This window comes from Diprion similis, chromosome 10 (assembly GCF_021155765.1).
Source record: "Diprion similis isolate iyDipSimi1 chromosome 10, iyDipSimi1.1, whole genome shotgun sequence".
NCBI lineage: Eukaryota > Metazoa > Arthropoda > Insecta > Hymenoptera > Diprionidae > Diprion > Diprion similis.
In genome coordinates this window covers 6,166,691-6,188,873 of record NC_060114.1, presented here as the reverse complement: position 1 = coordinate 6,188,873, position 22,183 = coordinate 6,166,691, and the positions used below count along the sequence as shown (strand labels likewise).

Below are 22,183 nucleotides of genomic sequence, written 5' to 3'. Positions count from 1 at the left end.
TTATTATTAACACATTAACATGTAAGTATACGGATAGTATCATTATTCGGTACCGTGAAAAAAAAATTTCTGACCGCGAGTACCTGTAATCTATACGACGTTGAACATAACCTATAAAAAAAAAAGTAATAATAATAATAATAATCCAGGAAATGTATCGGTATTAATTTCTCAGTCGCTTTGTAAGTGTACAAAAAAAAAAAAAAAAAAAACGATCTGAAAATTATCAAATACGAAAATATGCGTTCAAATTCTGATCGACCATTCGATTTTACATTCGTTCGGGCGTCTTTTCCGTGTTTTTCAATAACAATTCGTAACAGAATGAAATCACGCATGTACTGTATAATTCCAGGTAATTTACAAAGTTGAGAGAAAAGATGGCCAGATATTACATGGAGAAAAAGAGCATGAAATACAATTAAATTTATCCATCGATGTTACAATAATTGTAAACATATGTTTATAACTATGAGAAAAATTTTACTGTGAATTAACACCGTATTTCTATAACCATGATTATGATATATATTTTAGACACACTGTTAAAAAAGACGTGAAAAATCGAAGAAAAATTGGTCGGGTATTTATGTGTAACAATGCCCTGCGCACTTGACAGCAATAAAGATGATCGCGTCACAATAAACGAAGATCCATTGAAAATACAAAATTTCGGAGGTGGAAAAAAATAAAAACAATCTCAAAACATCCTTCGTTCCATCATCCCATTTCCGACAAATAATTCAAAGGCCTGAAGTGGGCTCATTTTTCGGAATTGTGTAAGACACCTCATCCCCCCCTCGAAAAAATAAGAGTAAAAATATACGCTCCAATTAGGAGATCAGGAGGTAGCAAAGATATATCGGGCAGACTGTTATCGCCGTATAAAATTACTCACGCTTCTCTGGTTTCCACAACGTCTCAATTCTCGCCTCCAGATCCAAGTAAAAATAGAACGTATTCCGCAGACGCAGAAATCTAATACGATGTAGTGAAATTCGACGCAGTCTCAACGAACCATACAATACATATTTGATGGTAAAGGTCAGTTTATATCCTATTTTTTTTTTTTTTAGATATTCATTCAAGGCTACAAAACGAAGGTTCGATGGCTAGCTGAAATTTTTTTGCGCCTCGTTACTCGTGCTATTAACTGAAAACTGAGATCAGCTGATCGCGTTGGCCCGGCGCCATGTTGGACCGCGAGGAGCCATGTCAAAAAATCTTTGATGACTAAGTTTAGACACATGAAGGAAAACAAGGTGATTAAAGCAGCGAAAAGAGTAACTTAGAGTTCTTATACGTTTATTGATCTAAGTACTAATCAACTTCATTACTTGTTTTTTTTCGGTTGCTTCTCTATTATACCCGGCTTATTACAGGTAAATATATTGTCCAAGTTAGCTGCTTTATCCTTCCTATCCTGACCCCGATGCCCACGAATTCGACGAACTGTAAGTTCCATATCCGTTTCCTCCCGCTGAACTTGCGGAGTTACTGCTGCTACTCAATCCTGGGAAAAAAGTTGAAAATTTTCATTTTTTGTTCACCACAATTATGGGATTGCCAAAAAGTTTTCAAAAATATCAATCTATTCGATAGAATATATATACATACTATTAGACGCGGTTGAAAAGTAGGTCAATTGTCAATTGACTTTCGAAATTCATATGTTGACAATCAATCATCCAATTAGATCGTTGACATTTGTTTATGAATATCAAACAATAAGAAGCATTATTATTCCTACGGAAAATAATGTTAAACATTTTACTCAATAATATGTTTTTTGGTGCTCATGACTCCTCAAAAAAGGCTTAAACCGATTCTTTTCAAATTTGGAGACAGTATTCTCGAACAGTCTTGTCGTATCTTCCATTAGACTACATTTATCAACCATCATATATATATATTTTTTTTTGTGTTGATTTAATAAAAGATTCGAAAATTTCTTATAGTAAGTTGAATTTCAATGTTGTCGTACTGTCACAAAAAAAAACTGAGATCGTGGCAAAGTCGGAAAACTACTCAAAAATACTATCTCAAAATTGGAAGCTAACCGGTTGAACATCTGCGTTTGAGATACCGTGTGCTCTGCAAAACATGTCAGAGACCGAAATGGTTATCATGATTATCAATAACAACGCTTTCTATGAATTGATTTTCAGGAAGAAACAAAATATGTAAATGAAACTTGATCTGCATAATTTTTAGTGAAACGAAATAACAATCGAATAGAATAATTGCTTGTAAAGTTATAAGTTCTCGAAATGTATGCAATTATCCACCGGTCCTGATACACGTTCAAGAGCAAAATTTTGAAGTAAAAATTGTTTAGTTTTTACCGCCACCGCTAGAGCCGCTCTGACTGTAACTATTGGCGCTACTGCTTGCATCACCTCCTCCGTCTTCTCCGTTACGTCTCACGAGACTCTTGCTTCCTGCATTCGATTCACTTTCGAACAGCCCGCCAAAGTTTCCCCCGATTTGTGGACCAGACCAATCTATGGAAAAACAAAAAATTCAACTGTAGAATCTGTACGAACGCAAGAACAATTTGTAAATTGACGGTTGAACAGAAAAAAATATTTTTGCAAGGAATGATTCGAATGTATGGAAATTATATGGTTTTGTTTTTGGTAACATCAATCATCAGATTACGAAACCGAATTTGAAAGCAAATAATTTCAATTTCAAAAAAACATTTGAACTGGTTCTTTCTACTATCAATTTTTACTTGAAATATTTTAAATTTTCGTACTTGGTTTTGGTACAATCGATTCTTGGTAAACGAAAATGATTTTTCTAGTGATGAGAAGAATTTTTTGGAAATATCATCGCATATTTTTTCAGCGAATCGATCCTCAGATTATGAAAACGATGTTTGCAAGAAACAGTTTGAATCCCCGAAAATAGCTTCGATCCGTTATTTCTGCAATGGATCCTCTGATAGTAAAACCGTTTTTCGTTAAATTCACTTTAAATTACCCATGAATATTGTGTTTGATTTTCCATAAAAATCGGTAGCTTGATTTAAAATACGATTTCTATGCACAATTTTCTAATTTCGAACATATGTTTTTGGTAAAAATCAATGGGAAAAATTTCGGAGAATGCAAGTATTTTGAAATCTCGTTTCTAGTGATGTTTAAACTCGTGAATCTTGGTACATACAACCCTTTAATTTTCGCATGTTGTTGACTACGATAGTCGAAAATCGTTCGCGAAACAATCTGTCCAATGATAACTTGCACAAGCGATCTGGCACAGCAAACATAACATCTTCTGCGTTTACTTGACAAATAATTGACATTCACCCACCGTCCGAAAGTAAAAGATGATATCGCGAGAGTGACAATTTTTTTCCCTGCTGCACTAAACCAACGAGCAAATATTAATTTCATCTTAATAAATCTTTGGCCAATATGTAATAACATTCCCCATCCAACAAAGGTGGCGTTAATTATTTGTGTAAACACTGTAATGATCGTAAATGCTGACAAATCAGTTGTACGCTGTTGCGCTGAGGGACCTTGACCAAACTCGCAACTTTTCAGTCCGTTACTGAAAGTCTCCGAAACTGAAGGTTACCCGAGGAGTGCCAAACACTGCTTTCAATCCGTCTTTATTTTTATCCGCGGTTAATAACCGAGAAGACTTTGTACCGGCTAAAAACACGTGCAGGAGCCGTTTTGAATCGGGGCAAATCAGAGCGCCATCTGGTGGTGGCGTCCTGTGACTCACGCGGCCGTTAAACGCTCGATGCCTGCAACTATCGGATCACCTTCGACCGTGGCGTGAGTATACATGGTGAGCCTAGGAGTGCAGCGTCTTTCTCCAAAAAAATTTCTTTCACGCGCTGGACTGGACTTAAGTGAGGTGTGTACCAACAGCGCCAAAATACCCTAGATCGGTGGTGATTAATTGTTGTGACGTTGAATCTGCGTGGGAAGAAATGAGCGGGACTCTAAATAACTCAGGCCAGAACTCTACATGATGGTATAAGCGAGCAGGGTGGCGTTCGCCAGAAAAATAATTCCCTAGCAATATGGGGATTTTTTAGACAGTTGGTACACATCTCACTTAAAGGCTTTGACCTCGAAGAAAGAGGCGTGTCGTTAGAGTTCCAGGCACACCATGTATACTCAAACTCGTGGCTGTTTGAAAACAATAAACCGCAGGAAATTATCAGTTGAATAAAACCGTTTAAATTTTTATCGAGAAAGTATACCTGCAAATCATCAATTTTTTAACTCACTTTTATATTGTTCTACCAGTTCATATCTATGAGTGCATAATACATTTTTGTACCGTTGTTTCTATTCTTTTCATTGCGTGATGGGCTTCGCTAATTTTTTAAATAGATGTCAGGATGTATCGAAACGAAGTATCGTTTTCCATTACATACCTTATTCCATCAACCGAATTTGTGTTGACATACTACTGAATTTTAAGTTATTACCGATGCACTGTAATACGTCTGTACGGGTGAATGGATTTCGGAAAATTTTCTTCTAAATTATACAAAAATTTCCGCGCCTTGAAAACTCGAATTTCAAATTATACGTACAGAGAAAATAAAAAATACTCACAATCTCCGACATAACCTGGATTGAGGATTTGATGCCTCTTCTCGCGACCTGCAAAAGAAGAAAACACATTTTTCATTAACTTTTTTTTTATAGATGTACCATCATTTTTAAAAGGTAGTAAAAGTTGCCTCGAAGACACGTTAGACCGCCAAAACGTTTATGAGAATTACCAAAAATTTTTACAAATCTTGAACACGGTTGAATTTCCTGAGAAATCTAGGAATCGTATCATTTCATAATGATTATTTTGAAGTGAGTATAATTCTGGAAGACGCCACAAAGACGTCAACACTTTTTACTTTTTTTCTCTTAATTTTTGGCTGCCTTGTTTCTGATTTCAAAAATCTGAGAACTGAGAATAGCTGTCCCTTTATTTCTAACCCCCCACATTTTTGTAGGATTTTTCTACGTCTTCTAGGCGTTTTTCAGATCAGCGAAAATTGATGCAAAAATTAAGAAAAGGCTCACGGTGGACGGAAGCTGCATCGACGTCGAGAATGGCGATGCTGATAACAGCGCCGAGTAGAAAAATGGCGTTTTTCATGTTAATATTCAGCTTGTTTATTGTTTAAAATAGTTTATTCACTTGCTTATTTGTTTATTTTCAGACTATTACCAATCGGCAATCCCGGTTATATGTGTGTTGCTTTCAACCACGGGTCCAGATTTATATAGGAAAAACAGCACTTCCCCTTCCACAGGCGGATCCGTTGGACCGGCAAGAACGGCATTATAGGAACTGCGAGCTATTCGGCCGAGCTGCGATATTCTGTAGGTCAGGATGACCGCCGGAGGCGATGTCGATCCTTGATTTTTGTTTTCGGATTATTTTCCGTCTGCTTTTTTCACTCTTTTTTTACCCGCTATTGTCGTGCTGTACATTTCTTCCCGGGTATAGTTGAGTAACTGTAAAAGAGAAAAATTAGAATAAGAAATGAGAGGATGAAGGACGGATCGGAAGAAGAATAAAGAACCTTTGTTTCTTTGGGTGTATTATTGACTGCGCCGATGACATTACCTGGGCCATGAGAAATAATTGAGAAGTGGAAAACGAACCGTCATTTGTTGACGGTCAGATGCGAGTTTTTCGGTGCAGAAGAGAGTTCAAGGACACTTTTTACGGCTCGTCGTTATTCACTGCAGCACGGATTAATCGGTAAAGGCCAATTCCACGGCGTTGGAAATCTTGTGGTTGTTGATTTTTATCATTCCACGTTTTTTTTCGATTTAACTTTTTCTCTATTTTCCTCGACGGCGCAGAAAATGTTCGCAAAGACTCCACGACCATCCTCAGCGCCCGGCAAAAACCCTAAAAATGTCCAAAAAGTGGCTGTCAGAAAATCTAAGAAGATGCGATCAATGACCTACGCCACTTACATTCACAGGGTAAATTCCAAGGACAAAGTATATATATATTTTTTTCGACAGGTTAAACTCATTCTATTCCTCTTCAAAACCTTCCAGAATAGTTTTGTAGGCTATGATTTTTTTTTTTTTTTTTTTTGCTTTTTTTTTACATGAAAACTCCATTAGGCTGTGGAATTTTTTATAATTCTTCTGTTGACCGACACAAGGTGAGTCTTTATTGAATCAACTTTGTTATTCGTCATGTGAACATCATCGGATAATTTTTGAATTTATTAATTGAATATTCGAATCAACGTTACGCAAGAATTTGTGGAACATAATTTTCAAAACACATTTAAAATAGTAAACTCGTAATTTTAAAAACTTTTACAATTTCACAGGGATTTCTAGGCGTAAGTCAGATTTGTGTAATATAACATCCGAATTTTACTTACCTACATTAATTTGCATAAATTTATTTCGCGCTGCTTGCTGCTAGACGCAATTATAGAAATCCTTGAATAATCGGGTAACGTAAAACGATTTCAATCTTTGCTGCAGGTTCTGAAACAGGTTCACGGCGATTCGGGTATTTCTCGAAACGCGATGTCGATTATGGAAAGTTTCATGAATGACATGTTCGTCAAGATTGCTGGTGAGGCCTCGAAATTGGCGCGTTACAACAAAAAACCGACCATCAGTTCGCGGGAAATTCAAACTGCCGTGCGGCTTCTTCTTCCCGGTGAACTTGCTAAGTACGCGATATCCGAGGGGACGAAAGCCGTTTCGAAATACACGAGCTCGAAATCAATTGAGGCTTGAAAACTGAAGTGGAAACTGAGTCTTGCGTATTATCATACTGTCTTATGATCGATTTATGTTACGATTTATCACAAGTTGTTCAGTTAATATATAGGAGGGAGGGGGGCAAAGCAGCTGAATAATAGTGCAAATGAATAAATTAATTGAAGTACAAAAATACAGAATCTTAATTGACTAATTAAAAATTTACCGTTTCGGAATAAAACCAGAATGTTAATTTTGTTCACCTTCACTCCGTCTGCTCGCAAAATGCTGGTATCTTCGTTGAAAAAACTCATCGGGTAAATCAGTGTCTGAAAGAATGTTTTGTTATTTGATTCGAGAGTCTAACAAAAAAAATTGGCCTGCTCTTCAAGATTCGATTCAATTCAGAAAAATGTGCAATCTTCCCAAAAAGCTTGTTTCATTTATGACTACCACGACCATTAACGCTGTTTTTTCGCCATTAACCATTTTTTTCCCCAACTTCGGAAATCGTGACGTATTGCTTTACATGTCTTCACAGGTATAATCACCTACAACCTTGGAACGATTTGTTTATATATAATACCGATGAAAAAGCAAACTTCCGCATTAGATCCCATTCAATCTCTTCAGGTATTACGCTACTGTAATTGGATTAAAATCGGCATTGATCGCTATTCCGTGACATTGACATCCGCAATGAATGCACGCGTTAAACTGTGAAGCTTAAACTCAATTGTTCCCCGAAAGTTCATCAGTCTTTGTCAACTGTGTAGGTAATTACGAGCCGTCATCCCTCTCTACGATCCGCTGGTTTCAAAGCATTCAGTTTTATGTCATATTTTCTTTATTGTTTCCGCCAAATTTGGCTTAAAAAATAAAAATACATCGTAGAAAGTGAGAATGAATTCCTCGCATCTATTTGATGTTTATCGTTATTTTTATTTATTTGTTTTCAGATTCATTGGATTTACAGAACATTCATACAGAATAAATGAGAATACAATGTACGCAGGTGAAAATTATTTTCTTTGTACAAAAATTGACTTAAATAGGATCTATAACTATATATTATTATGTAATACATATTATGACAAGTATAATATTATTCAACGGTACGTCGCAAATATCAAAGTGTCGTTACTATCGGTAAGTGCAAATGCGTTGACGTACTTTTTAAGCCGTTGCTCTAGTTGGTACAAATAATTAATTGATGATGCTACGAGATTTGAATGTGATAGAAATTGATGATCCTTTATTTATGAGCCGTTAAGAATCTATTTCTCAATTCGCTGAAGTACGGATATTATAATCACGCTTGAATTTTCTTCCGAAATATTTCAGGCGGAATAAAACTAAAAATTTCGTAGCAAGCTTGAGGTATGACTGACAGAGAAGACGATAGTTTGCAATAAAAAACCTTACAATAAAGTATAATTAATCATCAACTCAAATCAATTTGTGGGGAACAAAAATGTGTACATTAGATAGCTTCTATCGAAAACTGAATCTTCCATTTTGTAGATTGAGATGAAATTTCAAAGAGAATGAGATGTTTTTTCCAATACTCTGAATCCTAGCGTAGTTCACTTCGTTTTTCGAAAATCATTGCTTCTTCTTCAGGCACCTTCAGTAGGCGTAGCTGTGTGACAAAACCGAAGTTTAGTGTTATTAAAAAGTTGATGGAAACAATAATTGTGTTTTTGAAAAAATTTATGATGATTATTAGGATGTACATACAAAGAATAATGACAACTTGGAAAAAATTTAAAAACTTCATAACACTGTCGAAAAACTAGATAAATCGAACGGCAACAACAACGACAAAAGATTTAATAATTTTCAGGTACCTGATACAACTACGAAAAAATGGAAAAATCGTACAAGAACAGAAACAACAAATTGTACAATTCTAAGGCAACTAATTTCACATCAATAAAATAAAATGTGTTTATTCAATTAATTTTACAACGAAGAAAGAGATTGAATAGATCGTGCATTAAGAAAAAAAACGAATTGGACAATTTTCACTCAACTAACTATATACAGGAACAAAAAAAAAATCAGACAAACCGTATAACAAAAACAAAAACTTAAAGAACCATTTTGAACTCCGTTTAGGCGTTTGCTGTATCAGACTTCATCGAAACTGAGTTTTTCACCTTGGGGTTGAAAATTTTGACGAAAGAAATAAATTCGCAATGGTAAGTTCTGCTGACAGTGCTAGGTTAGGTACTCTCAAAACGACATTTTTCGACTCTTTGTGACTAAATTTGTGCATTCAACAATTGTATGACGGCGGGAAAGGTGATAAAAAAAAGAAGGAGCGGAAAATATTCTCACCCTCCATTTCCGGCGCCATTTCCCCCCGAAGAGGCGCCGGCAGAGGCGCTGGCGCTGGCATGAGCTTGAGAAGACTGTCCTAAATTAGTGCCAGCACTCCAGCTTTCGGCTTGGCTACTGGCGTAGGAATTGGCGTATCCGTTCCCGTTTCCGTATCCGTTACTGTTGCCATACGAATTTGCGTTCGCGTTCGAGTTCCCGTTTCCGTTCAAGCCCCAACCGGTTCCATGGTGTTCGGTGGGCCTCTCGTATCCGTACGTCGTTTCGACGGAGACGGGCTTCTCAACGTAAACTGGCCTCGATACGTAGACCGGTTTCGGTACGTAAACCTGTTTCTCGACGTACACTGGCCTCTCAACGTAAACTGGCTTCTCAATGTAAACTGGATGCGACGCGTAACTTGGCCCAGAATTTTCCTCCCTGTAGTAGCCATTGTAGCCTCCGCCGTAGTTTCCGCCATAACCTCCGCCGTAGTTTCCGCCATAACCTCCGCCGTAGTTTCTGCCATAACCTCCGTCGCCGTAGCCACCGTAGCCGTAACTGAAATTGAGGGGTTAACAGCATTGGTTGGCAAAATTGTAATTCGATGATAGTTGCATATAGTTTACATCTTACCTAGACTCAAATCAAAACTACATGTGAGCCTCTGCGTGCGAGAATAACTTGATTCGAGTCAAGTTGTTTTTGCTTACAAATGCATTATCACATTTCACGAACCTACATAGACAAATACGTTAGGTTTTAGAACGATAACAACGCTTTTCTATACTTTTCAAACATTTTACAGGTACGGTACATTGTTCGCGAATCGCGCGTAGACTGAACCTATTAAAGTTTTTGTAACAATAAAACTGTAGGACGGTTGTATGTGGAACAGAAACTAGTAGCTCGAACACTAGTTCAAGAAAAGGTTTAAAAAGGAGGTATCAGATGCATGGTGACGTAATTCAGTTACCATACTATTGAGAAAACTGTCTTAAATAAGATATGTTGATCAGAAAACACGCGTATACATTTTTTTCAACCCCTTATATCCCTCCTTTTATGCAAAAAAAATATAATTTATGCAAAAACAACGTAATTCATGTTTAGTATTCTTCAGAATTTGACTAATTGACATGTAAAAGTTAAAATCTTATGGGCGTTTTTGGGATAACACGGGTTAGGAAAGTTTTGTCAAAACGAAAAATGATTGATTTTTTCATTAAAACACCCGCGGATCGGTTATCAAATACTTTATTTACGTTTCATTGACCAAAATTCAACTCGAGTTAAGTTTTTGGTGCACGCAGGGGCTTAAATGTGAATGTATTTTTGCCCCGCTGAATATACAGTACAAATAGAATTTGTATTTTGTTTCGTTTTGGTAACGCAGATTCAACCTGCAGTGCCACCATCGGCCGGCCGATACGGGCTGAATCTGCATTACTAACGTAATCAACTCGACCGATAAGCTAGGCTCTGAATTGATGTCCACGTGTTTTATACCTAGAATTAGATCTTGTATTTGTAATTTGTGACTTTCATGTTAAGTCACGTATGAAGTGTAAGTTTTATTCGTATTTCGTAACCGAAACAAAATACAAATCGTATTCGTATTCTGTAATTTTTAATTATATTTTTAATTTTCAATTTTCAATCGGAGTTACATAAATCACAACTTGCGTTCGCATCTAACAATTCGAAATAAATAAAAATTGTATTTGTAATCCGTAGTTCGTAATTGGAACCATTGAACTCAAAGTTAAATACGGACTAATCACGTATTACAAATTACGAAAACAATTCATGACTGGAGACATATGGAATACGAATTACATTTGTATTTTGTAATTAGTTAAGAAAAAATTATGAATCACATTTTACAATGATAATGGAATATCATACAAATTGTATTTGTACTTTCCAGCTGGACCGAGATAAAATACTGTCTACAGTTATGTTTTGTGATCACAATAAGACAGAAATACAAATCGCATTGGTGTTTTGAATTTGAGAAGAAATAAATTATAAGTTACATTCATATTTTTATATTAGTGGGTACATATTCAGCTGAATGCATATTGTTTATACATGCTATTGGTACATTACTGTTAGATTAATTTAAGTCAACATAATGTCCCAGCAGGTACACTTTGTTTGTGTGATTTGTTACGTTTCTGTTAGTAAATATGACACAAATTATGGTAACGTTGACATTTAAATTGTCATATCAACATTTAATTTGTACCTTGTACTTTTTTTCACTCTGTAATGCATCGAAAAATGGTTAAATCGACAAAAAAATTTAAGTGTACCGGCTGGAACATTTTTTTTACCAGCCGTGTATATCTATACACCAATATCGTCCATAGGCATTCATATATTTTATGAGTATGACTTCACCGTTCATTGAAAATCAACAATCACGAAGAATTCCGTAATCCCGCATGACCTCATCGTGCTTTGACCACCTTGAAGTTAAGCATATCGACAAAATATTCCGGCAGACGCATAAATTATCATCTTGCAAGTGTAGGACGGTGCCACATAAAAAATCCAGTTCAGGTTACTTTGAATAACAGTACGAAAACAGTCTAACAGCGCAAAAACCGAACGACTTTTTACGGCCGGTATCAAGACGCTCTTAACCTAAGAATGGGTCAAAAGATTCGTCAAGGCGTCGTTTCTCTTTTCTGCATGAAGATTTGAAATTCATTTGGAATTCGACCAACCAATGTTTAAAACATTTTAGTTATGCTGTAGACGCTAAATTGCTGACCATCAATGTGCTCAGGTTCCTCTTCTTGACAAGTCGGAGCATTTCAAGTTTACGGCATAACCTATCTGCATACCTAATCGTGAAGAAATTGAACACATATTTACCGTCAACCCGGCAATATTTACAACTCTTCACACCAACGAAGAGTTTCATACCATGCATGCATTTCGAAACTCGTCTTTCAGATACAGGACTCATCGTCAGAGTTAGACTGTACCTTGGTACTCCTTCAGAGGGGATTTCGGGAATTTTTGTTATGTTTTAAAAACACCTCGTCGTGTTTCTTGCGCGACGTGACTTCGCGTGTCGCATCAATATTCTACCGCAGCGACTATTACGCTATGGGGAGTCGTTTTCTCTATTCCAACGTGACTGACCTCTTGGTCTGTCTTTTGCTCCGCCGTGAATATTCGTTACGTCATTTGCAGTTGTAATTAGCGCCGTTGTTATCCACAGGTGTGTTCAAGACTTTGGGAAATGAGCATTGTCGGTTGTGTGCACTTTCAAAAAAATTTAAACCAATAGCTCGGGATCGAGAAACAATTGTAACAGTTTTATGGTGTTGTAGAAAGAGGTGGGAAAGATGTCGATGGTATTGATTTCACTGTGATATTTCACTGTATTATTCCTGAGATATTGCGTATTGTAAGTTTAGAAACTTGAAGCCAGTGATAATCGGTACGTATAATTTCATACTACGCTATTGAGAATAATAATGAAAATAAAAATTCTTAAGATACAATTTCTAGAATACGGAACACCATGTGAATCAATTATCAGCAATAAAAGCAACGTCGAAAGTTTTTACAGCAAGTATACTTTCTTTCGTCGCAGACAACGAGACGACGAATGGAATGCGTAATAGCTCCGTCAAATTACGTGACATTTCGATGCCGGCAATGAATTATAAGCATGCATTAGTGACGTATGTTACTAGTATTAAAACACCTCGACGATTGTGTCAGATTCTGGGCGTTGACTCACTTCTGAATTTACAAATTTCCTGCTAGTTCGCCTCTTCCTTTTGATCAATGATTACGCGAGGTCGTATAAACGTAACCTCACTTCCGAATTTACAAGTTTCCCGCTCGTTCGCCTTTTCCTTTTGATTAATGATTACGCGATGTCGTATAAACATAACCTCACTTCCGAATTTATAAATTTCCTTTCCTTTTGATCAATGATTACGGGATGAAAAAACATGTTAGAAAATCACAACAATTTTGGAATTAAATTACACTGTTATTCAGGATTTTCGTAACAATGACTGACAGTTCTTGTGATTCTTCTCGTTTTTAAAATCCCAGTTTGATTCTTATCGTTAAGTAATAAAATTTGCTGAAAACAGTTCCAATTCAATAATTCCATACCGGAAGATTGAGAAGAACTGTTAATACTTTGCTTGATATGTATCAGATGTTTTTCAAAGATTCTTTATTCCGCAGTGCATATTTCGGAATTCGTAAACTTTCAAGATTCAATTCATTTCACCTTACCAGGAGATTCAAAATTTTTCAGGGCATAAGAAATTCGCAGAATCTAAAATATACGAAATTATTACCTTTTAACAGCTCCAAATTCAACGCCTAGACCGAGAGCTCCGAGTCCGAGGAGCTTCTTCTTCAAAAGAAGCGTCCGTTTTGGCCGCACGAGTCCTGCATCGTCGGTCGAAACTGATTCTGGGTCAAAATCATCGAGATCCTTGGTCCTAAGCTGCTCCTCTGCGGCTAAATCCTCGCCAAAAACACTGCAGCCCGCAAAACAGAACGCAACGACGACTAACGAGAAAAAGACTTGGCTCCGCATCTGAGGGGTACAAAAAAAATATTTATCTAAGTTGAGATTTGGCTTGGGTGAAAGTAAGACTTGAATCGATTTGATCGCTTGGAATATAAATATTTACAAATTTGTAGAGGAAATTTTTTCAAGAATCCAACGCAAAAAATTCCGGTGAGAAGGTGAAATTTTTAAAGATGATAGAATAGAAGGGGTAGAATATCGGATTTTCGAAACCCCGAAAATCTGTTCTACACAATTTTGAAATTGTTGAAAGTTAAAGTATACCAAAGTCAAAATACAAAAACGTCAAAGTATAGAAAACCATAATTTAAGCCAGAGTGAATAAGAATATAGAAGAATTCGAACAATGTTCTGTTTTTTCTTCACTTCGACTTTCTACATTTAGAAAATTCTATATCAAATAGGTCATCTCGTTTTTGAAAGACCCTTCTATTTCTTCATTATTCCACATTCTTACCCTCACCAAAAAATTCTCAGTTTCTGAATGGGAGATGGAAAAATTAATAACCTCAAACGAGTAAAAGTAACTGAAAAATACGAAACTAATATTTCCGGAAAAACGAACAATTTACAATAAGAAAAAACTGATTCGATTTTTTAGCCTACAGATTCACGAACCTTGAACAATAACTTGGAAAAATCCGACAGCAGCACACAACTGACAGTTAAAAAAGACTTGAAAACCAAAAAAATGATTTACACTTTTCGATGTTCTTCACTGCGGAAAGTATCAGCTAGTGTACCCGGATGATATCTGCTTCTGGATCTTATATAGTTGGTACTAAGTATGGTTTTGTACGTAGCGAAAAATCCCACCATCGGATAATTGGTAGATGTGTATTTTAGCGATGTATCCCAGCGTCCGCATGGCACCCCACTCCACTTTTCACATCTTCAACTACCGATGTGACGGTGGACGGAAATACCAAGTGCAGACATACCTGGTTTAAAACGTCACCGACGTCATTTATTCGTATTCCCCATCCACGCGAGTTACGCTTTGGTGCATGCGGCGAGTCCTGCTCAGGGACGAATCTTGACTCAAAACAATTCAACTTCATGGAAGTTCGTTTTAAGTCTGTTGAAGTGAAGTAGGCTTGTCTGCAATGCGATTTACTTCAATTTTAAATTTAAATTGTTATCGCTATTTCAAACGGAAGTTGAACTACTATGGAATTGAAAATAGTGTTTCATCAACTTAATTGAAGTAGATGCGATATAATCATGTGGACTGAAGTTTATTGATAACAAATAAAACTGAATCTGGTTACAAAATCAACCCGAACATTTATGAAGGTGTGGAATGGAGTAAACCAAACTAAAACTAAGTTTAAACGAACATTCATTTGAATTTAATCAGAATCACAATGTTCTAGTTTTAAATAAATTCTAAAGTTCACTAGACTGAAGAAAAAAAGTCTTCATATGATTAAGTTAAAGTAGGATCAAGTAAAGTGATGTTTAGTGAAGTTGAAATAGACCGAATGAAACTAGATCCACATAATAGTACATTCAAAGTCAACCAAAACGACAAAGTAAATGAGTAAAACGAATTGGGTCTTGGGATTGGATTAGAATGGACCAAAGTAGAATAAAGTTTGAGTGAACATTGTTTTGAGCTGAACCGTAAGCACAAAATTTTCAGTAGAATGAAATGAAGTAGACTAAACGAAGCCAAATTCGAATAAAATACTTAAGACTGAAGAAAATCAAGAATCAACTGGATTCAATGAAATTTTGTAGAATGGTCGTGAACTTGAGTAGAATCAATCGAAGTGCGACATGAATTTTATCAGACTATAAACATAAGTTAATTAATCCATAGTGACCGAGTTTGAAAAAAATTAAGTGTCAACGAAATATGAATAAATTCGATTAGAATACAATCAAGTACTTCGTATTCTATTTTATATCCTTCGTTTACTATTTCGTAGAAGAAATAATCGTGGACTTGAATTTCAAGGACATTTTACGAGTCGACTTTATGAACAAGCTGATTGTCACAAAATGAACCCATCGTTAAAATATAAATCATAGTATCCAATTCAGGATTGAATTGAAGTAGAATCAAGTTTCAGTGAATGTGATTGAAAAAAAAAAAAACTGTATGGAACCAGAGAATCTGTGCTTTAGGTTCTCTGCTGGAGAACGCTTTTATCCGGGGGAAAAACAGGTAGATGCGACCCTGAACGCTGGGGACCGAAGATTATACTCCAACACACAATGGCATGTATTTAAGTAGCGGGTTTTCCATCGAGCAGCCTTGTCCACCAGATCCGGTATTCAGTTGGCTGATTTGAGTGCTTAGAAGGCGCGAGCTCGCCGCCTCGCCCACGTCGATATTAGAATGACCTTCTTTACCCGCCGCGTAATCGCATCGACATACGTTGTACGCTTAAAAATTATTAACGATGTTTTTTACATGAAGAAAAACTCGTTTCAGTAGCAAATATTTCGAGACGTTCAGCGGAATGAATAACAGATTTATCGACTGCGCTTGTTTGTTTTATTTCATTTGATTATTCGTTTTTTTTATCAGTTTAAGAACCTACTAAAAATTTATACGTGAAGTCACGATGCGGCGCGAACGGTACTTCTCGGGAAAACCAGGGATTTTTGAGCGCAAATTGCACACTTATCATCTGTGCAAATACGGATAAATGACGGGGATAAGCGGAGGTGACTACGAACGGGTCAAACATCGTCTTGAAACGACAATCATGAAAATTCCAAAGCTGGTCGTCGCACAACAGCTGCTGACGTGAGCTCATCCGGGAACAACAAACGATAAAATTAACGTTACACTGTGAAATGTTTGCAGTGTACTGGACATATTATCCATTTATTGGAGGGTGTTTAGCAGTATGGCGCCGTCAAAAGTGATCAGCTGATCATCGATTCAGCTTATTGGATACTTACTGGGTGTTGTCGCATTGTTGTTTTGATACATCGGACGTGGATCGAGGACAGAAGTTTAGGCGGGGTGAAGTTGAATCTGATGTGGGAGGTGAGCAAATATAAAATAATCAAATTTTTGTATCTATGAAAAACATACTGGATTATGTCCATGCGGTGAGAAAAATTATGTTACTTTTTTTTGAATTTTTTATTTCAAAAACAAACAGCTTGAGGTCTGATACTTTTTGGGCCGTAGTATTTTAATAGAAGATATATGGAAATTGATTCTGCGACAGATCGGTTTCCTCCCTAACCAGTTACGTTGGCAATGAAGTGCAATTAGAGAATTTCAGCCCATAGCATGCCGCCTAGAAAATGTTAGGAAAAATTAGCTATCGCAGCATTAATTTCTGTACACGTACCTACTTATCTATATAATATCATTCGGATATTAGCAAAAGACATTTTTACTCAAGTTACAAGTTTTATTTCTATTAAATTACATCTTTCTCTGTTCATGATTTACTACGATACGACGAATCCAATTGTAAGTAATCTGATGATGAATTAATCACTAATGTTATCATACGTTGACGAGGAACAAAAAAGTATTTAAATTTGAATATTTTTTGCTCGAGATTAGCTATCTTGGATCTATCATTGTGAGTAGGAAAAAGTTTTGTACCTCTGGATGCGTTTCGATTTTAGGCTATAGGCTGGCAAGTTTTCAAAATTCTGGAATGAAATTGAAGTCCATAACAAAACATACATCCATTTATTTGTTCAAAAATCTCTATTTTTTGTGAAAAAATTTGTAAAAAGAATTTGAACGTGCACCAAATACCGTCGAGTACCATGAAACATACCCTCTTGTGCCTAGACACACAATGAGTCAAGTGACTTTTATTACAAATTAATTATCATGAAATCAGCGATTAATTATTAATTCTGTCTTAAACTTGATTCAGAGTTGGAAAGGTGATGACCTTCGCATGAAAGATGCTTCTACAATGGGGTACTGGCAAAGCTGAAACCCGAATAGGAGGGTTCAGCCTGATGTGTGACACGAAAACGACGGCGCTATGATTAGTCAAGTGCCATCCCCACCAGTCAGCTGATAATTTTATCGAATGGGTGCACCGACATATGCTGGCTTGCCAACAATAAATGCAAGTGTCAGTTTATTCTGCTATCAGTTTTCCTGCTGAAAACAGTAGATTAAGGTCGAATTTTGTAAAAATTATGAGTTCTGGTAAAGTGATTTCGCAATCTGCGTATAATAACAATTAAAAAAAAGTCTATGGAATCCGTAAGTCGATTCATATCATATGTATGTAATGGATGAACACTTTCTTTTTGTAAATCGTTGATTTTAATGTGTTTCATCGACATGGATATGATGTGTGTTACTTGTTTAGCATTAAAAGATGATCATATTTAATGTTATGTTTGCCTTAAGTGAACGTCTTGCGATTCTGTTAGTCCTGTTAACAATATAAAACATAAAAGTGTCTGTATTATGGTTACTGATGAATGTAATGTGATCTGGTATGATGTTTACTGGACGACCTTGTAAATAAATTTCCAATGACTGAAGTAGTATGTAACGGTTTAAATCTCCCACACAAAAGGAAGTTAAAATGGGAAGTCTACAACAAATTTGACTATTGGTGTCACGTGATGGGTCAAAGACGGGTACCTAACCCAGGAAAGTCTCCGTTCCGCTCTCTCGTCAATCACCTCTCGTTGGAACAACATCTTTTAAGTGTTCATCTCCCAGTTTCCACGTTCTTTTAATTTCATTACGACTATGAAAGTAATCTACCCGCACTTATTGGATCAATAACATTTATTTAACGAAGTTCAAGTAAAACTACAAGTCAAGAAGAATAATACATTTAAAATAATCAAATTTCATCAAAATTGAAGGAGAAATCCATGGACAACGGGCGTGTAGCCATTAAGAACCTTCATCAGAACTACGCTTCAAAGTATAAGGATAAGTAATCATCATGCTGGTGAAATAGAAGAACATTTAGAAAACAACAGATTAATGGATAAATTTTTGAATTGCGAGCAACGATAATAGAACATTATATAAAGGTTGATAATTTGTGAAACGAGAGATAATTTATAATATTTCCCTGGGTTAGATCGAGATATTTTTACACTGACAATTTATACACGAACAAGCGATTTACACATGTACAATTTTATATTTACATACATTTTATTATATGCAATTTCTGTTGAATGAATGAATGAACGAGCGGACGGATGAATAAATTTATAACGTTACCAATTAAATTGACTCTTTGATCGTGAATCCAAATAAAAAAAAATTTATCATTTTTCAATTTCTTGACATAATACTTGTATGTTATATATTTTTGTCCATTTCACCTTTGAATGTGATATATAAATCTAAATAATTATTACGAGTAAGATCCAATGTAATTCCTTAGGATTTTTGGCTCAGGAAAGTAGGGCTGACCCCATTGAATTGTTGGTAAGAATTTAGAAGATGTAGAATATTGCTGAAATAGTCCGATGATGCGCTATATCTACGTAGTGTTGCGACTGAAGTCGATTGCGCCCAGTCCCAAAACGCTGCAAGCAACGAAACAAGGGTGACAGCCTGACAGAAAAAAAGAATTGCTTCGGTCATTTTTTCTGCTGCTCAACTTTGCTTCGTTAAATCTCCGTGGTTGATCCGACGCTTTCAATGCTGCGTTTTCTGCGTTCCTGTGGGTTCTACTAGTCAAAGACAGGTGTGACATGTCACTTCTGGCACACAAGACATTTCGTTCGAAGGAAAGTGGGGCTATCCCCTTTGGATTTTTGACGGAAATTTCAACGTTTTTGGAAAGTGTTGTGAACAAGTTTTTCATGCCCTTTTCCGACGGCATTTTGCGAAGAAAATCGATTCGGCGCGGTGCCCATACGCTGCAAGCATGGCATCTAGAGTTACAGCGAAATAACGAAACGTTCATTTCGTGGTTTTACTGACACTTATTCCTTGATCGGTATTTCTCTGCTAATGTTCCTACGGACTTTTTGCGGTGTTTCCTGAGTTCTTGGGGGTCGAATTACTAAAAGTCATACAAATCGATTCCGAAACGAGAAACTTTCGGCTCCAAAAATCGCAAAATAAGTGAGGCTAATCCCATTGGATTTTTGGCAAAAATTTCGACGACTCTAAAAAGTGCTGCAATTATTTCTTTGGACCACTATTCCAAAGTAATTTTGCAACAGAAATCGATTGAACGCAGTCTCAATACGCTGCGAGCAACGGATCGAAAGTTACAGCCAAAAAACTGCAGATTTTCATCGTCATTTTTCTGCTGTTGGTCCTACGCTTTTTTGCATGTGTTTTTTGAGTTCCTGGGGTTCCAATTAGCCGGAAAACGGTCATACAAATGAATTTGGAGACCAGAAATTTTCGGCTCCAAAAATCGCAAAAAAACTAAGGCTAACCCCTTTGGATTTTTGGCGGAAATTTCGACGACTTTGAAAAGTGCTGCAATTATTTCTTTAAGGCGCTAATCCGACGTAATTTTGCGAGAGGAATCGATTAAGCGAGGTCCCAATACGCTGCGAGCAACGGATCAAAAGTAACAGCCAAAAAACTGCAGATTTTCATCGTCATTTCTCTGCTGTTGTTCCTACGCTTTTTTACGTGTGTTTTTTGAGTTCCTGGGGTTCCAATTAGCCCTGAAACGGTCATACAAATAAATTCGGAGACCAGAAATTTTCGGCTCCAAAAATCGCAAAAAAAGGAAGGCTAACCCCTTTGGATTTTTGGCGAAAATTTCGACGACTTTGAAAAGTGCTGCAATTATTTCTTTAGGGCACTATTCCGACGTAATTTTGCGAGAGGAATCGATTGAGCGAGGTCCCAATACGCTGCGAGCAACGGATCAAAAGTAACAGCCAAAAAACTGCAGATTTCCATCGTCATTTCTCTGCTGTTGATCCTACGCTTTTTTACATGTGTTTTTTGAGTTCCTGGGGTTCCAATTAGCCCTAAAACGGTCATACAAATAAATTCGGAGACCAGAAATTTTCAGCTCCAAAAATCGCAAAAAAAGGAAGGCTAACCCCTTTGGATTTTTGGCGAAAATTTCGATGACTTTGAAAAGTGCTGCAATTATTTCTTTAGGGCACTATTCCGACGTAATTTTGCGAAAGGAATCGATTGAGCGAGGTCCCAATACGCTGCGAGCAACGGATCAAAAGTAACAGCCGAAAAACTGCAGATTTCCATCGTCATTTCTCTGCTGTTGGTCCTACGCTTTTTTACATGTGTTTTTCGAGTTCCTGGGGTTCCAATTAGCCTAGGAACGGTCATACAAATAAATTCGGAGACCAGAAATTTTCGGCTCCAAAAATCGCAAAAAAAGTAAGGCTAACCCCTTTGGATTCTTGGCGAAAATTTCGACGACATCGAAAAGTGCTGCAATCATTTCTTTAGGGCACTATTCCGACGTAATTTTGCGAGAGAAATCGATTGAGCGAGGTCCCAATACGCTGCGAGCAACGGATCAAAAGTTACAGCCGAAAAACTGCAAATTTTCATCGTCATTTCTTTGCTGTTGGTCCAACGCTTTTTTACATGTGTTTTTTCAGTTCCTGGGGTTCCAATTAGCCTAGGAACGGTCATACAAATAAATTCGGAGACCAGAAATTTTCGGCTCCAAAAATCGCAAAAAAAGTAAGGCTAACCCCTTTGGATTCTTGGCGAAAATTTCGACGACTTTGAAAAGTGCTGCAATTATTTCTTTAGGGCACTATTCCGACGTAATTTTGCGTGGGGAATCGATTGAGCGAGGTCCCAATACGCTGCGAGCAACGGATCAAAAGTAACAGCCAAAACACTGCAGATTTCCATCGTCATTTCTCTGCTGTTGGTCCTACGCTTTTTTACATGTGTTTTTTGAGTTCCTGGGGTTCCAATTAGCCCTAAAACGGTCATACAAATAAATTCGGAGACCAGAAATTTTCGGCTCCAAAAATCGCAAAAAAAGGAAGGCTAACCCCTTTGGATTTTTGGCGAAAATTTCGACGACTTTGAAAAGTGCTGCAATTATTTCTTTGGGGCACTATTCCGACGTAATTTTGCGAAAGGAATCAATTGAGCGAGGTCCCAATACGCTGCGAGCAACGGATCAAAAGTTACAGCCGAAAAACTGCAAATTTTCATCGTCATTTCTCTGCTGTTGGTCCTACGCTTTTTTACATGTGTTTTATGAGTTCCTGGGGTTCCAATTAGCCTAGAAACGGTCATACAAATAAATTCGGAGACCAGAAATTTTCGGCTCCAAAAATCGCAAAAAAAGTAAGGCTAACCCCTTTGGATTTTTAGCGAAAATTTCGACAACATCGAAAAGTGCTGCAATCATTTCTTTAGGGCACTATTCCGACGTAATTTTGCGAGAGGAATCGATTGAGCGAGGTCCCATACGCTGCGAGCAACGGATCAAAAGTTACAGCCGAAAAACTGCAGATTTCCATCGTCATTTCTCTGCTGTTGGTCCGACGCTTTTTTACATGTGTTTTTCGAGTTCCTGGGGTTCCGATTAGCCTAGGAACGGTCATACAAATAAATTCGGAGACCAGAAATTTTCGGCTTCAAAAATCGCAAAAAAAGTAAGGT

At 36.9% G+C, this 22,183-nt stretch overlaps 3 protein-coding genes across 5 annotated transcripts; 1 reads left to right on the top strand and 2 right to left on the bottom strand.

Moving 5' to 3' along the window:
• Positions 1 to 1,359: 1,359 nt before the first annotated feature.
• LOC124410922 (keratin, type I cytoskeletal 10-like) lies at positions 1,360 to 5,151 on the bottom strand. The gene is made up of 4 exons (XM_046889652.1): positions 5,061 to 5,151; positions 4,593 to 4,640; positions 2,346 to 2,504; positions 1,360 to 1,513 (listed from the first exon to the last, which is right to left on the bottom strand). Exons 1-4 carry the CDS (start codon positions 5,134 to 5,136, stop codon positions 1,419 to 1,421), a joined length of 378 nt encoding a protein of 125 aa, XP_046745608.1. The 5' UTR covers positions 5,137 to 5,151; the 3' UTR covers positions 1,360 to 1,418.
• Positions 5,152 to 5,855: 704 nt separating this feature from the next.
• On the top strand, positions 5,856 to 6,764 carry LOC124411401 (late histone H2B.L4-like). Its single transcript, XM_046890493.1, has 2 exons — positions 5,856 to 5,978; positions 6,501 to 6,764. The coding sequence occupies exons 1-2, from the start codon at positions 5,856 to 5,858 to the stop codon at positions 6,759 to 6,761; spliced, it is 384 nt and encodes a 127-aa protein (XP_046746449.1). The 3' UTR covers positions 6,762 to 6,764.
• A 1,336-nt stretch (positions 6,765 to 8,100) lies between these two features.
• LOC124411312 (keratin, type I cytoskeletal 9-like) lies at positions 8,101 to 14,482 on the bottom strand. Of its 3 annotated transcripts, none has more exons than XM_046890382.1 (4): positions 14,332 to 14,482; positions 13,391 to 13,635; positions 9,069 to 9,608; positions 8,101 to 8,367 (listed from the first exon to the last, which is right to left on the bottom strand). In XM_046890382.1, exons 1-4 carry the CDS (start codon positions 14,446 to 14,448, stop codon positions 8,355 to 8,357), a joined length of 915 nt encoding a protein of 304 aa, XP_046746338.1. In that variant the 5' UTR covers positions 14,449 to 14,482; the 3' UTR covers positions 8,101 to 8,354. The 3 variants fall into 3 exon arrangements, with proteins under 3 accessions (XP_046746338.1, XP_046746340.1, XP_046746339.1); XM_046890384.1 differs by having other exon boundaries at positions 14,248 to 14,387; XM_046890383.1 differs by lacking the exon at positions 8,101 to 8,367 and having other exon boundaries at positions 9,065 to 9,608.
• Positions 14,483 to 22,183: the final 7,701 nt, after the last annotated feature.

Excerpts from the sequence above, each read along its gene's own strand:
- LOC124410922 (XM_046889652.1), bottom strand. The coding sequence starts at position 5,136 with ATGAAAAACGCCATTTTTCTACTCGGCGCTGTTATCAGCATCGCCATT. Across the intron at positions 4,641-5,060 it reads CGATGCAGCTTCCGTCCACC|GTCGCGAGAAGAGGCATCAA; the intron begins GTGAGCCTTTTC and ends CTTCTTTTGCAG. Across the intron at positions 2,505-4,592 it reads TCCAGGTTATGTCGGAGATT|ATTGGTCTGGTCCACAAATC; the intron begins GTGAGTATTTTT and ends GTTTTTCCATAG.
- LOC124411401 (XM_046890493.1), top strand. The coding sequence starts at position 5,856 with ATGTTCGCAAAGACTCCACGACCATCCTCAGCGCCCGGCAAAAACCCT. Across the intron at positions 5,979-6,500 it reads ACGCCACTTACATTCACAGG|GTTCTGAAACAGGTTCACGG; the intron begins GTAAATTCCAAG and ends TCTTTGCTGCAG.
- LOC124411312 (XM_046890382.1), bottom strand. The coding sequence starts at position 14,448 with ATGGTGGGATTTTTCGCTACGTACAAAACCATACTTAGTACCAACTAT. Across the intron at positions 13,636-14,331 it reads GCAGTGAAGAACATCGAAAA|ATGCGGAGCCAAGTCTTTTT; the intron begins GTGTAAATCATT and ends TGTACCCCTCAG. Across the intron at positions 9,609-13,390 it reads GAATTTGGAGCTGTTAAAAG|TTACGGCTACGGTGGCTACG; the intron begins GTAATAATTTCG and ends CCTCAATTTCAG.